Below are 15,583 nucleotides of genomic sequence, written 5' to 3'. Positions count from 1 at the left end.
TCTCCATTGATTTACTTGATTCACACCTGTATTCGAACTTCCTATTAAGTAACTTAGAATTAAACCACCATTTTTCCATAGAGTTTTTTCCTGTATTTCCATAAAAATATAAAAAATGTATAGTCATTGGATGAAAAATCAAATAATAGAAATATTCCATTTTGAATATTCTATCTCATTTATTTATTATAAAAAAAATATATAAATCAAATAACTAGGATTAATAACTGAAAAAAATAAAGAGCGAGTCAGTATTAAAAAGAAATAAGAATAAAATAAGAAGAAATATGAAATAAAAAATCACCTCATAGGGTAAGCTAGAGTCAAAACCATTTCACCAAAGTAATCAGATACATATTCACAGTTCATTATATATACATCACACAAGCATGTTAAGACCTTCCAAACAATACACTAAGACTTGCACTTGTAGTGGATACCTCTGCTCACCCCCTCTGCTCACCCCCTATGTGTCACAATGAATCAATTCCCTCACCACAAGGTTAGCCCTTAATGAGTTTCAGGCTTCCTGCTACTCTCACCACAGGAGTCCGCTCTAAGTGAGACTAACTGACTCCTTAGAGCGTCAGGATACAATCCTTATCTTAAATCCTTACCAAGTTATACAAATGGGGCACCACCATGGACACCCACTATCAGGGGCCATGGAATTACGTCCTAGAGACTTCGAGGAATTACGCACTGACACGGACCAAACATAATCATACAGCCAAGTAATACACATCATGCAAATATATATTTGTCATGCCAACCTTTAAAGCCAATACCTTTCATATTCCAGGTCAAACCCATTCCACCTATCATACTCCATCCGTGAATATAGAATTTCAACTCATCTCGTTACCACGCCACTTTAATACCAACCATCTCATTAATATCCCATGCTAAGCTCATACCAAACCCATTATTCACAAATTATGAATCATACCACTTATGCATACTCATTTGTCTCATACTTTCAACACAATACTTAAATCCAAACAAGCATTAACCATTCAAGGTCAGGGAAAACGATCAAACATCACACTGCCTCGCCCAGCACCTCGCTCAGGCTGAAAGGTCTTGCTCAGGTGAGAGGCTCTCACTCAGGCGAGCCCCCTTCGCCTAGGCGAGGGCTCGAAAAAGGGGAACAATGGCTTCCTGCACCCTCTCGCTTAGGCGAGCCCTCCTCGCTTGAGCGAGAATGTGGCTCGCTCAAAGGGAAACGCGTCGCTCTGGCGACACCTCGCGCAGAAAAATCAAAGTGAGCTTCCGATAGTCTCGCCTAGGCGAGACGTGCTCGCCACTGTTCTCTCATGCACAGCCTCGTAACAGATCTATTCAGCCCAACATAATACATTTCACCGATTCACAACACATACAAGACATCCCATAGCAAAATACGGCTACTCGAGCAAAAAAACGCAACAACAGAGTAAAGCCTACCTTCCCTTACCTGGAAAAGGGCTAACAGCTGGGTTCTTGGGTGCGAATAGATAAACGCAGCAGCTCCTAGGGCGGCTTAGTGAACTGGAAACACAAGGGCGAAGTGGCACGAAATTACTTAGTACGACTCTAGTTAGAACTCGAAGCAACTGAGCTAAACAAGAAGGTGTGGGATGGGATGCAACTTACATGGAACAAAACTGGCTTGAACAAGAGTGACAGAGCTCCAAGACTGAACCCTAGCGGAGTGGCGGCTGCGGCTCTAAGCACTAAGGGAGTAGGTTTTGAAAGTGCATAATGAAATCATTAGGACAAACTTTGGGGTGGTTTTATCCCTTGGGTCAGCCCTTAGACCCAATAGCTTAAGACAACCCATAAAACTTTAGGGCAGAAAACTTAATCTTACAAGTATAATCTACTTTACATATATAATGTATGTTTATGTAATTATTAATGTTTAATACCTTAGTTAGTGGTGTGATCTTATTGAAATCGAATGTTACAAGCTTTATGTTCTATCAAATTTTAATTTAATTTTATAAAATTAAACAATTTTATACTAATTAATTATATATTTGCTCATTTAATTTTATAAAATTAAACAATTTTATATTAATTGTTTATTCATACACATATAAAAGTTCAATGACAAGTTTTATAACCTCTTGATTTTTTTTTTCAAAACTTTTATTTAGATGACAGAAAAATATTGTATTAACGTTTTAAAAATAAATAAAATGAAGGTAATCTATAATAAAATAAACAAAAACTAATATTTCGAGATACTTAGACACAATTAACAAATTAATAACGAATCAAATAAATGTTTTTCTATTTTGTAAAAGTTATGCTCTTTAATATTAGATAAATAAAAATGATGTAATTTAACTATAAATAAACGAACATTTTAATAAAAATAAACGAAATTATGCATAATTTATGACCTTAGAATTCTTCAAAAATATAATTTTCTAAGATGTAGCAAAAATTATCAAAAATAAAATTTAGCTAGATTATTTAATATATTTAATTTTTTATTTTTATCACAAAACGTGAGATAAAACTATAATATAATAATATATGAAGTGAAAAAACTAATATTAAATTAATCTATTGCATGAAAAAAAAAAGGTTTCATTTCTGTTATAACTTAATCTTAAAAATTGAATTACTTTTAAATAAAATTACTTAAAACTGGATTAGTTATTAAGTTATCATATTAAAACAATTGTATTTTAAATTAAAATATTTATTAACAATAATTCAAACAATTTGAGTACTTAAAAACTTTAAAATTTTTAATATTATGTTTAACCTATGATGTAAATCTCGTCACATATTCATGTGAGATACTTTCTAATTTTATTAATAAAGTATGTAATTTATAAAATTGTAATAAAATAATATTAATTTATAATTCTTTTTATTTATTATTTTTGTTTATTATGTATTTTTATATTAAAATAATAAGGTTTCATAAAGCATTATCATTCTTGAAATAATATTTGCTAGGAGGTTTTTAAAAGCGATACTTATTAATTATAAATTAATAAAATCTTCTCATTTATTTAAGTATTTCAGTTAGAAGTTTAACCCAATTTTTTACTAAATAGAATTTTTTGTAGGAAAACTGAAATAGTTTTTTGTTTTTTAGAAAAATCCTATAAATTTAACTTTGTTTATATAAAATACCTAAATAAACAATTTTGTAATTGAGATAGGTCTTATTTACCAGTTCTGATTATTGAGAGGATTGTCATGAAGCGCTTTTTTCTTTTTTCCAAAATCAGTAAGTTATCTTTTAAAAAATCAAATAAACAATTAGTTGAAAAACTAATTATTAATATTATGTGTATATGAATGTATCACAATATTCATTAATTATTGACTAGCAAATATACAGACACAACATGTGTTCACATATTTTTAATTTTCATAAAAGTTGAGTTAAAATTGATAAAAAATATATAACTAAATTTCAAAATAGTTGTTAAATGTGAAATTAGAAAAATAAAATATATTATCAAAATAAATTTTTAAAATAATAATTAAAGATAAAAGAGATTTTTAGAATATTATTTAAAAATAAATTATTCATAATTAATTTTTAAAATAAAAATTAAAAATAAAAAGGAAATAACAAAAGATGCAAAATAAAGTATTTTTTATATATTATTATAAATATTAACTAATAAACATTTTGAATTCACGGTTAAAGATTTTCTTTTGTATCTAATGTTCCTAAATAATTTATTAGAAATATAAAATAAATAAAGAAATAAATCACAACAAAGAGGGAGAAACAATGATCACCATTTAACATCTTCTTTAACATGTGGTGCCAAAGGAAACAATTTAATAAATGAATAAATAATTTTTATTATTTACTTGTGTGTAACATTGAGTTTTATTTATCCTTACAAGATACTAGGTATCAATATTTTCATCAATAATAAGTTATTAATGTGTTTCTTTTTATCTATATTTTGTTTATTATATTATATTATATATGTTATATATATTATATATCAGAGAGATTTCCTTTTTAATATTCATATTTTCTTTTCACTTTATCTTTTAAATATTTTTTTAAATTAAAATAATTATTTTATCAATATATTATAGTAATAATTTTTAAATTTAACTATTTTTTATTTAATATTTTCTAAATTTAATAATTTTTAAAAGTTAAATAATTATTTACAATAAATATGAGAATTATTTATATTTATTTTTATTATAAAAAATGAATTGATAATATCTTTTCACCGGTGAATAAGTAAATAAATTTAAATATTTAGTTGTAATAAGATATTGATCGGTTTTTGTCAATAATAATTAAAAAAAAAGTAAATAAATATCCGTGTTGAGAGACAGAAAGAAGGACACGCCTCAAGGTTAGGGTTTGGGTCTCAACTACTCTTTAAAGCACAGTCTCACATTCGATATTGTGGTTGTTCTCTTTCTCTCTCTTTGGTTCTCTATCTTTTTTCTCTGTGTTTCTCCATTGCTGAATTTTAAGGTTCAAGAGGATGATGCAGCCAGGAGGACCCGGCATGGCCCAACAACCCAACCAGCAATATCCCCAACAGCAGCAGCAACAGCAACAACCCTACATGATGATGCCGCCGCAGCCGCAGCCCCCTCAGATGTGGGCCCCATCGGCCCAGCCTCCTCCACAATCGGTGGCTCCTCCGCAGCCCACCAGCGCCGATGAGGTCCGAACCCTCTGGATCGGTGATTTGCAGTACTGGATGGACGAGAACTACCTCTACACGTGCTTCGCTCACACAGGCGAGGTATATTTTCTTTTCCTTATCTTCGCTTTCCTTTCTCAAATCGTCCTCGATATCTTTGCATTTTATCTTTGTTCTATGGAATCTTTGTTAGATTTTAACTTGAAATTACTATGGTGTGGTGTTAGATTTAGAATATGTTCACATCAAATTAATCTTTTGTTTCTTGTGAGGCAAATACTGTTTATCCTATAAATAAATTATGTGGAAAAAATATGATATATTCTTTTGAAAGGTGTAGATTTCAGAGTTTTTAAATACGGATTTGCGTTTTCTGTTAATATATTATTTTTTTAATTATGAATCTGAGTTTTGATAATTGCATATTCCGGGGGCAGATTTGATTGATTCAGATGAGTGTTATTGCATGTAAGCAAGTAAAACTAGTGTTTAGTAGTTTGTTGGTGTTTCAAGGTGATTCTTGACGTTGGTTACTGATGGATGTATGGTGCTTGCTTGCAGGTGGCTTCAGTTAAAGTCATTAGGAACAAACAAACCAGTCAATCGGAGGGATATGGGTTTATTGAGTTTACTACTCGTGCTGGTGCCGAGAGAATCCTTCAAACATACAACGGAACCATCATGCCAAATGGTGGTCAGAACTTCAGATTGAACTGGGCTTCGTTTAGTGCGGGGGACAGGCGTCATGATGACAGCCCAGATCACACCATATTTGTTGGAGACCTGGCTGCAGATGTTACAGATTATCTTCTGCAAGAGACATTTCGGGCACGCTATCCCTCGGTTAAGGGTGCCAAAGTTGTAATTGATAGGCTTACTGGTCGTACAAAGGGTTATGGTTTTGTTAGGTTTGGAGATGAGAGTGAACAGGTTAGGGCTATGACTGAAATGCAGGGGGTTCTTTGTTCAACAAGACCCATGCGAATTGGACCTGCCTCTAATAAAAACCCTAGCACCCAGTCCCAGCCAAAAGGTACGTCTCTTTCATAGTTGGCTTGTGCTTGTCATTTTGATGCAAATATCTGCCGATGTGGTGCTTAAATATAATTTAGATATGTTTTTCTTTCATATGCATACTTTTGGTCTGTTATTGAATATTGATACATTTATACTACTGGTTGGATTCAGTTCTTTAATTCTTTAGTTATCTATTTTGTGTGTATCCCAGATGTGTTAATTTACATTTCTTTTCAGTACACTCTTGAAGAATTGCAGTCCAAACACATTTCTTCCTGTAATTTCCTTTAAAAATTTGGGCTAAGTAAATGATATTAAATAATAAAATCTTATAGAACTCCCGTTGTCTCAAAGCAGGGTGTCAAGAGGCTCTGTCATCTCGGAGCCTGGAACTGATTTCAGCTGAAATGGTTACCATTTTAGTGCATGGCCTTGTGTAGGTCAGTTATCTGTTTATGTATTGCCCATTATTTTTTGTGGCATTTTCTTTTCTGCCTCTTATTACGTATATTATCTTTTCTTTTCATTTTGTTGCTTGGCTTTTTTAGCCAAATTACTTATGCAACTATTCAAATTACTTTCATATCCGTCCTCCATTCTTGCTCCTTTCCCCTTTAGCTTTACTCCTTTGACATTACTTAAAGAACTGTATCTTTGAGTTTCTATTTTAGCTTTCCCTTCTCTAAGAAGTCTTTTTTACTTTCTACTTTCTTTTCTTCATCTATCTGTCGCTATTAATTCAAGTTTCCAACCTAGTTCACAAGGAATACCTTGGGATACGGTGGTTTTGTAGAAATGCACTCTGCCAGATGGTTTTGTTATCATGCCATTTTTTATTGTCACAAGGCAAGGTCTCTCGCCATTCTTTCTAAATTTCTCAGCACATATGCTATTAAAGTTATAATTTACTCGATATTGCTTAATCCTTTGGGAAGACCCATTGCTATTAAAGTTATAATTTACTCTATTACTTAATCCTTTGGGAAGACCAATCTATTAAAATGTCAAAATATTAAATGACTTGTGAAGTTTTCTATATTGTGTAGTAACAAGCATTTGACAGCTTCCTAGTTCATTCTTATTTTAGTCTATATGGAAAACCCCGATGTGTGTAATTTAACTACTATAGGGAGACATTCTCATTGTGAGAGTGGTGTCCATTTTGTTTGTCACATTGTCCATAGTATTTGCATTCTGTAATGCCAACAGTTTTACCGTTGCATTGTATCAACAAGTATTTCTGTTGAGTTTTCTCATAGAATTATTTGAATCCATTGTTTAGTTCAATGTCAGATTTTCTTCATGTCAGAATATTTTATCATATTTGGATAGTTATTGACAGGGCGAGGGAAACTTCATCATTTTCTACATCCCCTTTGCATCCTGTAGGGTGAAAAATCCCGCCCTTGCATTGTAACCCTTTCTGCTTAATTTTCTCATGAAATTATTTGAATCCATGGTGTATTTTAATGTCTGATCATATTTATATCTTTGAATAGTTTTTCCATATTTTAATATTTATGATGCAAGGTACTGGGCAAGTTATTTGCTTCTCAAGGTGCTATTTTCCCCTATACATGTACTTATTAATCGAAAATGAGGTAGATTTTTTGCTTCTGAATGATGGTGCATTTGTAATAGTGTAATGTGGTGAATGTTTGTGGTGCATGCAAGGCACCTATAATTTGTTGCTTGTGGAATATATATGTATGTATATATATATATATATATATATATATATATATATAGTTGCATGTTTTTAGAATGAATCATAGAGTTGAGTATGGGATATTTGAAATTTCACACTGAATGTATCAATATTATGTTGAAAAGTCGTGCCTCTATAAAAAAGATGTGCTTTTTGTCTGTGAATTTTTGTCTATCTTTGTTTGGTATCTCTTTCCACGGATTGCTTCCAGATTTTTTTTTAATAATGTTACCCATCTTTTTACTTGTACTTTGAACATGCAGCATCATATCAGAATCCTCAAGGGGCACAGAACGAGCATGATCCAAATAATACAACTGTGCGTACTTCTCTGCTATATAGAAACTGCTCTCCTTTTTTCTTGTTCATGACCCTAGTTTTTTTGCAGATTTTTGTCGGCAATTTGGATCCTAATGTCACCGATGACCATTTGAGGCAAGTTTTTGGGCAGTATGGAGAGTTAGTTCACGTGAAGATTCCAGCTGGCAAGAGATGTGGATTTGTTCAATTTGCGGACAGGTAATTTAATCATTCAATATTTGGTATTTATCTTGTTAACTTCCTTGTCTAAATGTAGTGTCCTCTTGTTGTGCTTTTTTTTTCATGTTCATGCATCAGGAGCTGTGCAGAAGAGGCTTTGCGGGTTTTAAACGGTACACTTTTGGGTGGACAAAATGTTCGGCTTTCATGGGGCCGAAGTCCTTCAAACAAACAGGTAAGTAATGTGACTGAACCGTGGTCATTCTGATATGCATTATCTGTGTTAATTGATTTTTATAATGAATTTGGATTTGGTGCATGACTCAGGCCCAACCAGATGCGAATCAGTGGAATGGCAGCAGTGGTGGTTACTATGGATATGCTGCGCAGGGTTATGAAAATTATGGTTATGCTCCTGCAGGACAAGACCCCAATATGTATGGCAGTTATCCGGGCTACGCAAATTACCAACCTCCTCAGCAACAACAGCAAATAGGATATAGCTAAGAACTTCTGCCCCAATTTTCCGTTTTCTTCTGTAATCCTATCCTATCTATGTCTCATTGAGAACAAACTTGGCTCTTCTTTTACCTTCTTATCATTGCTATTAGCATTAAACATTCTATGCGAAGTTTTATTTTGTATCCATTAAATATTGCTTGTTGAATACTTTGATGTTTATGCATCTGGTGAACCCCCCTCCACATTTGATATTCGTATTAATTATTTGTAATACAGAATCTTAAGAGGGTGGCATAGTGTGTAGCCTATGATGCGTTGTCGCGTATTAAGCTTGCTCAGTGGCGTGAAGGAGATATGAATTTTTAAATAACATAAAAAATTGATAAATGTTAACAATTAGAGAACATGGTGGAATTAATGTTGCATTTCGTAACATATTATTACATGTCATCTATTGACAATAAATTTTGGTCTTCAATTGTGACTTTTTTGCATTAAAAAATCACTGAAGCAATCTTAGAAATTATAAAAAAAAGATTGTGTTGAGAAGCTTTTCAAGTTTGTCTTTGAATGTTAGAGGCCGCCTAAATAATAATATTCTTTTGGATGATACTTAAAAAAGAAAACAGGTTAAGGACGAATTTAATAATTAAGTTTTCTCAAATGATAGTAGGATTCCCATAAAACTTAATATATTGCTCAACCTTAGTAGGAATGATACTTAGTCTCGTGTTTTACGGTCATTGGTAGTGTATTTGAATTTTTGAATTTTAGTTGGAACATTTATATTAATTTAGCTCTCTCTGAGTCAACTTATAATGTTCCAATTGTTTTTATTTTCAGTTGAGGTTAGTCAACTTAATTTATTAACCGAAATCTAAACGTTTTTGTACTGTTTGTTTTTGGTGCAAGGTGCCATTTTGTAAGTTTCAATGAAGTATTTTTGGTGAGAATTTACATCGAATGGAATTTTGACGTTTTTGCAGGCGTTTTACAAACACTAGTTACACATCTAACTAAGTTGGTTTGATAGGAAAGTTGGTTGACAAAAAATTGAGCCAAGGGTTTTCGAAGAATTTTTAAACTTGTCCTTCTCGAAACAGAGTTATTTTAATGACAATGCATTTTGTTCTTGGTTCTTTTGAGGTACAGGATATCGCTTTACAAAGTTTCACCACTTTTTTTTTTTTTTTGTCATAGCCGAACCTCCAAGTTATAGATTAGAATATTTGTTTTTTAATCTCTTTCTCTTTGTCTCACAAACTCGTTCTTACCAAAAGTATCTCCATAAACAATGCTACTTTTGCCAAACACTGACCAAATTGTTAACATTCATACAAGTGAAGAAAGAGTTCATACTGGCAACAAGTTATAGTTCTTCACATACCGAGAGTTCAGTAACAACTTTAAACTAAAAACAAATGACACTGTTCATGTATACTTAATCTGCATAAATAATCCATCGGGTTGTACCTTCTCTCCCAATATGTATTCAGACACCGCAGGTTCAAAATAAAAAAACAATGTTGAAAAGGAACTCATTTATTAGAAAATGTGGCAGCAAAACCAGAAAGTAGAACAGAGATTGTGACTCAAAAAAGAAAAATGACAAAAAGATTAAGACTTGAAACTATAGATCTACATGTCTACCGATCCGATTTATTTTCCAGCCTAATTTTCAACTATGCTAGACAACCTTCTCCATATTTTCCAACTAAAATTTTTCAAGTGCCTGATCCAATCTGTTTCTCATATTCCATTGGATTAGCTAAAGGTTCAGTAGGTTGATTGAAATCCACTGTATTAATGTCTCCGAAAGAGCTATAGTTCTGGGGACCACTCCTTCCCCACAAATCATGTACTTCAGATGAAAATTTGGACTCAGAAGGAACAAATTTACCAATCCCTTCAGAAGGCATGGATTCAGGTTCGCTGGCCACAAGTGCATGGTTTGATCCCAAAACAGGAATATTAACAACAACGGTATTCGGTCTTCCACTTGAATTTGAGGTGTCAACATTACTTAAAGTCTGAATTGCAAGCTCTGTCTTTGTATCTTCAAGCACATCAGTTTTTGGCAACTCCTGCTTCTCCTCGAAGTAGTTAACAATTTTACTAGTTTGTTCAGATGGCAAGACTTCAGGTTCAGTACATAGAGGGATCAGATTGAATTCAATATTTGATATATTTGGTTCTCCACGAACCACCTCATTCAGATGATGCACACAAGGAACAACCTGCTGTCCAGTTCTGATCTCCTTATTGGTGTTGTCAATTGATGGAACCAGGTTGATGAGTTCAGATGCTGCTTCTGAGTCTTTTGTTTCTCCACCATCCGCATCAGATTCTTTTACCTGTGTGGAAGCATCAAGTTCATGAAGTGTTTCACCTTGTTCAATCGTTTTGTCATGATCAAACTCTGACATGATAGCGGTGGACTGATTCACATGTCTAAGTTCAGATGTCCCTTGAGGAATTCCTCCACTGGAAATGGAAATGGGTGCCAAAGTAGAGGCAGATTGATTCTCAGGTACTTGTGAGATGCTAGAGTGAATCTCGGTTGGTGGCACTTGCTCTTCAGACACAGGTACCCGAAATTCTGGCTCAAAAGATTGTTTGTTGAATTGTACTGATGAGGGAACAGAAGAGGCACGTATCCCTGCATGTGGGTTAACAACTGGAATAGGAATCTCTTTCCTTTGGATCATTTTGGCATGTGGAGCCACATCATTTTCTATAGTAACTGGAGAAAAGTGGCCTGGTACAAACACAAGGCCTCTCAAAACAGCATCAGTGTTTGCCACCTTAACATTAAGAAGATATCCAGCATTAAAAGTTCCTTCAATGACACCAGTTACTAACTTCCCCACCATTTCATCTTCACAATCATTAGTTGTACCTGTTGTTTGGTTTGAGTGCAACACATTGTCAGAAGCAGGAATTACAGGTACATTCTCCCCTTGAACTGCACTTCCTTCTTTTCTTGGCCGGCCACGTTTTCGTTTCACCGGAACATTTAAAGGAATACCTAATCCTTGATTCTGTTGGTTCATCTCCCAGAATACCAATTACAGAGTTCTCTCTAGAAAAATATATCTGAAAAAGAGAGAAATGTTATTCTCTGACCAAATAAAGTAGGTCTGATAATCCAACATTCCTTAATCTTAATGCTGGATAAAATCAACAAGTGAATTTAAAAGAAGTGTATGATTGCCCAGAAACACTAAGAAAAAAACAAGATAGAAAGAAAAGAAAATGTAAGTATTTCAGCACCTGAACAAACAAATTTCCTAATGACAAAAATTAAGCATTGTTTTTTTATGCAGCAGATAAAACAATTCAAAGCTACAAGGGCAGAGACATTGTCCCAATTTTTTAATAGTTGTTAAGCAATGTTATCATAAATGAGATCAATATGCGGCAATGATTCATACCAAAAAATTATTAACCTTTACAATTTTACAAATAACTTATATACGCTCTGAAATTGAAATAATTTATGGTACAAAATAGTTGTTAGATTGAAGGTATTGACAATGAATGTGTAATAACATGTAAGGTAGTGCGAATGCAGAAGCAGTCGTCCTAAGATGAAACCCCTAAACTAACAAGGGAACAGATTTACAAAAGTAGCAAGAATCATAAATAGATTTGATTCTTGAACATCGCAGAAAAAGAAAATTGCAAAATGCAGCGTAAAAGAAAGCATGGAAAACTCACAGATGGGTTAGGGTTATGGAAAGAAGTTGGGGGCGAAAAGGGGTGGATATAATGAACAGCAAAAACTGGAAGCTTTGTGGCTATGGCGAGGAAATGAATGTTGTTGCATTTAATATATTATTTAAAAGAAAAAACAAAAAAGACAAAGAAAGAAGGGAAAAGAAAGATAGGAAAAGAAAGTGAAGAGTGTTGGATCTATCTCTGTTACACTTTCTTTCCAACACCAAGATGTTGCGCAGAACAAAATTCCACACGTGGTTGGTTAATAATTTTTTGCTATCGCCAGAATAATTCTTAGTTTGTATATAGTTATTTCTTAATTTTCTTATTATAATAAATCAGCATAAACGGGTGTGATGTAAATTTTTTTAAATATATATAATATTATATTCGTAGATCATAATATTTTAATATTATTAAATTAATATATAAAATGAATTTAAATTTATTAAAAATAGATAACAAATATGAAGATTGATAAATAAAAAATAAAATAAAAAAGATAAATCATTTTTTAAAAAATTTGTGAAAGTAATAATTAATTTTAAAAAATTAAATAAATAATTATATAATGAGGATAAAATTAGAATTATGAAATGTAGAGATAGAAGAGAGAACTTTTATTATATATAGTTATAGATAAAATGTAAATGTTTTATTAATGTGAGAGATGAGATTATTACTTTTATAAATATAATAACATAAATATAGTAAGTATTACTAAAATATTTACAAAAATAATTAAGTATCTCTTAATTAGATAAGATTAATACTAATAAAATGTTTATATAGAATTAGTTATGTAATACTTTTACATATTTAAAAAATATTTTTCAAAATAATTTCTTAAAAGTAAGTTTTGAATTATAAATTAGAATGAAAATAAATTTTAAATTAAAATAAAAAATACTTCCAAATAAAAATAAAATACATTTTAAAATAATAATATTTAAAATAAAATCATTATACAAATTTTATAATAATAATTTTATCTTATTTTTATTATTATATTTTTATTTTAATTATATATAATATTACAATATAAGTATCAAAACTTTATATATATAATTGATTATTTTAATAATAAATTCGATTATGCATGCAGTCAGAGAGTCTATTATATAAAAAAAAAAATCAATTAATGTTTATTGAATTTTGAAACTTTTGTTTCTACAAGAAAAGTTTATAAAAGTAATTGATCTCAGTTTTCATACTTTTTTATAGGTTTGAGAAAAAAATACCATGAAGATATCCAAAAGAAATCTGATTGGATCAAATAAATGTATAATGTTAGATAAATAAAATTGAATAAAATAAATAATATGAAATTCAGATAAGAAACAGTTTGAAATTTTATGAATCTGTAACTGAAATTTATATTTTAATCTTAGTTCATTATAATAATAGTTATTAAAATTATATATGTTATTTTTAGTCAAATATTCATTATATTAATAGAATTTATTTTAAAAAAATTGTTTCATTATAAAACCAACTAATGCTCCCTACTTTTTTTTTTATTTTGATTTTCAAAGTTGCTTTGCTTTTCGTACGTTTCATTCTCATATATTTCGTTAAAATAAATGAGATGGGAAAACGTATTTCAATGTCTTTATATATATATATATATATATATATATATATATATATATATATATATATATATATATATATATATATATATAATATATATATATATATATATAATTTTATTTTTCATTCTGAAATATTTATTTTAAAAGTAAATTATATTTTTCATATAAAATAATAAATTTTGTATTTGATATATAATTATGTGTTGTCAAAGTAAATTATGCTCGATTGTGTTGATATTTAGTTTCTCATCAACAATGTTTTCAAAGTTTGCAACATCACTGATGACAAACACAAAAGTCATTTTTTTTTTCTTACAGTGTTTTATTTGTATAAATAAAAAAATTCAATAAAAATAACAACTCTCACCTTTGTTAATTCAAACAGAAATGAGGATAAACTCAACCAATCCTCTGTCCCTTTCTAGTTAAAACTTTTGAATTACTACAGGGTTCCGTGATTTGTTAACAATTAATTAATTAATAAATAATAATGTTTTGACTCATTTTTTTTTATTTACTTAAAATTTATTATTTCAATCACTTTTAAATTATCATATCATATTATTAAAAAATTAAAATGCAAATAATTAATTAAAAAAAATAAAAAATATGATCCCATAGCCAATGAAAAAAGTTTCATCATATAATAATAATAATAATATGCGAAGTCCTTGCAGACCAGGTCATATTTCTCTGTTTTACTGCTAATCTTATCTCCAAACACCAATCAAGTTGCTGAATGCTATGTATTCTCTCAGTTTTATTATACATGTCACTTCACTCAATTATTGATTTATTTTACTTTTCTACACAATTAATTCAAAACACTCAGTTGCAATCTTCAATTATTGGTTTATTACTGAATCACGAAGATGAAGTTTTTAACTTTGATCTGGTTTTAAATACAAGACAGGAGCATCTATTCACAAGAAGAAATATTCACAGGAGCATCTATTTTACATGAAAAGATTGAAAAAAAAAAAACCTTGACCCTGGAGGAACTAATCAAGTGGCCTCAGGAATAGTCTCTAGCATGGGCATCCAGAATCTGTGACCAGCATCATCATTTCTGGATTTTATTAAGCCAACCAGAACTTGTTCTGCAGAAGAAGCTCTCTGGTGTTGCTTCTGAAAAAGTTGTGCCAACTCCTTCTTTGATATCTTTATCTTCACTTTCCCATTGGCATCAGGACAAAGTTTCAGCGTTTGCATAAGCTTCTCTTTCTGCCCTTTCCCTAAACTCAACTCGTGAGCCTTTGAGCTTCTCTTCTTCGACTTCAAATCGCTCCAGTCCTCGCCGTCCCACTCCATTGATGATGCAGCCTTAACACAGTTTCCCATATTTCGATAGATGAATCGATGATTTTAGAAAAAAATGAAGTGTGTGATGAGAGATTTGTGAGGTGGAAGGCTTTGATAATTTGATAGCTATATATATATATATATATATATATATATATATATATATATATATATATATATATATATATATATATATAAAGTAAAGGGAAATGGATAATGGGAACGGTGATGGAGACACGGAAAGCTAGATCGGGTCTCATTATTGTGTTCTGCATGGCAGCCAAAAAGGTGGCTTCATTCACCAAATACTGAGTTTTGATCATTTTTGGATTCTTTATTTGGTATTTTTTAACTATTTTTTCTGTTGTCTTTTTAAAATATATTGATGATTATTAATTTTGAAAATTTAAAATATATTAAAAATATTATATTTTTAATGTTCAGTAAAAAACAACATAAAAAATCAGTAAATTTTGAAAGTTGGTGTTTTTGTGGTGTGCCAAGAGCGTGTGAAATGAAGCTCAGATTTAGCATCTTTATGAGTGACTAAGCAAGTGACTATCACTATGTGTCACTTTGTTTAATCAAATGCAAGAAATTGGTGTTTGCTTTTTTCTATTTTTTAATTCAATAATATATTCCTTTTTTGCTTTAAA

The 15,583-nt window shown here is 30.9% G+C and overlaps 3 protein-coding genes across 4 annotated transcripts; 1 reads left to right on the top strand and 2 right to left on the bottom strand.

Annotated features, from left to right (window-relative positions):
- Positions 1–4,320: 4,320 nt before the first annotated feature.
- LOC114179520 (polyadenylate-binding protein RBP45-like) lies at positions 4,321–8,581 on the top strand. Of its 2 annotated transcripts, XM_028065888.1 has the most exons (7): positions 4,321–4,399; positions 4,488–4,745; positions 5,205–5,676; positions 7,632–7,687; positions 7,757–7,887; positions 7,987–8,083; positions 8,176–8,581. In XM_028065888.1, the coding sequence occupies exons 2-7, from the start codon at positions 4,503–4,505 to the stop codon at positions 8,353–8,355; spliced, it is 1,179 nt and encodes a 392-aa protein (XP_027921689.1). In that variant the 5' UTR covers positions 4,321–4,399; positions 4,488–4,502; the 3' UTR covers positions 8,356–8,581. The 2 variants fall into 2 exon arrangements, with proteins under 2 accessions (XP_027921689.1, XP_027921688.1); XM_028065887.1 differs by lacking the exon at positions 4,321–4,399 and having other exon boundaries at positions 4,406–4,745.
- A 1,255-nt stretch (positions 8,582–9,836) lies between these two features.
- LOC114179519 lies at positions 9,837–12,270 on the bottom strand. The gene is made up of 2 exons (XM_028065886.1): positions 12,031–12,270; positions 9,837–11,406 (listed from the first exon to the last, which is right to left on the bottom strand). The coding sequence occupies exon 2, from the start codon at positions 11,361–11,363 to the stop codon at positions 10,035–10,037; it is 1,329 nt and encodes a 442-aa protein (XP_027921687.1). The 5' UTR covers positions 11,364–11,406; positions 12,031–12,270; the 3' UTR covers positions 9,837–10,034.
- Positions 12,271–14,457: 2,187 nt separating this feature from the next.
- Positions 14,458–15,045, bottom strand: LOC114179321. The gene has a single exon (XM_028065621.1). The coding sequence runs from the start codon at positions 14,964–14,966 to the stop codon at positions 14,631–14,633; it is 336 nt and encodes a 111-aa protein (XP_027921422.1). The 5' UTR covers positions 14,967–15,045; the 3' UTR covers positions 14,458–14,630.
- Positions 15,046–15,583: the final 538 nt, after the last annotated feature.

This window comes from Vigna unguiculata, chromosome 3, assembly GCF_004118075.2.
Source record: "Vigna unguiculata cultivar IT97K-499-35 chromosome 3, ASM411807v1, whole genome shotgun sequence".
Lineage (NCBI taxonomy): Eukaryota > Viridiplantae > Streptophyta > Magnoliopsida > Fabales > Fabaceae > Vigna > Vigna unguiculata.
Note: the sequence above shows the minus strand (reverse complement) of the source record. Positions and strands in the feature narration are given on the sequence as shown.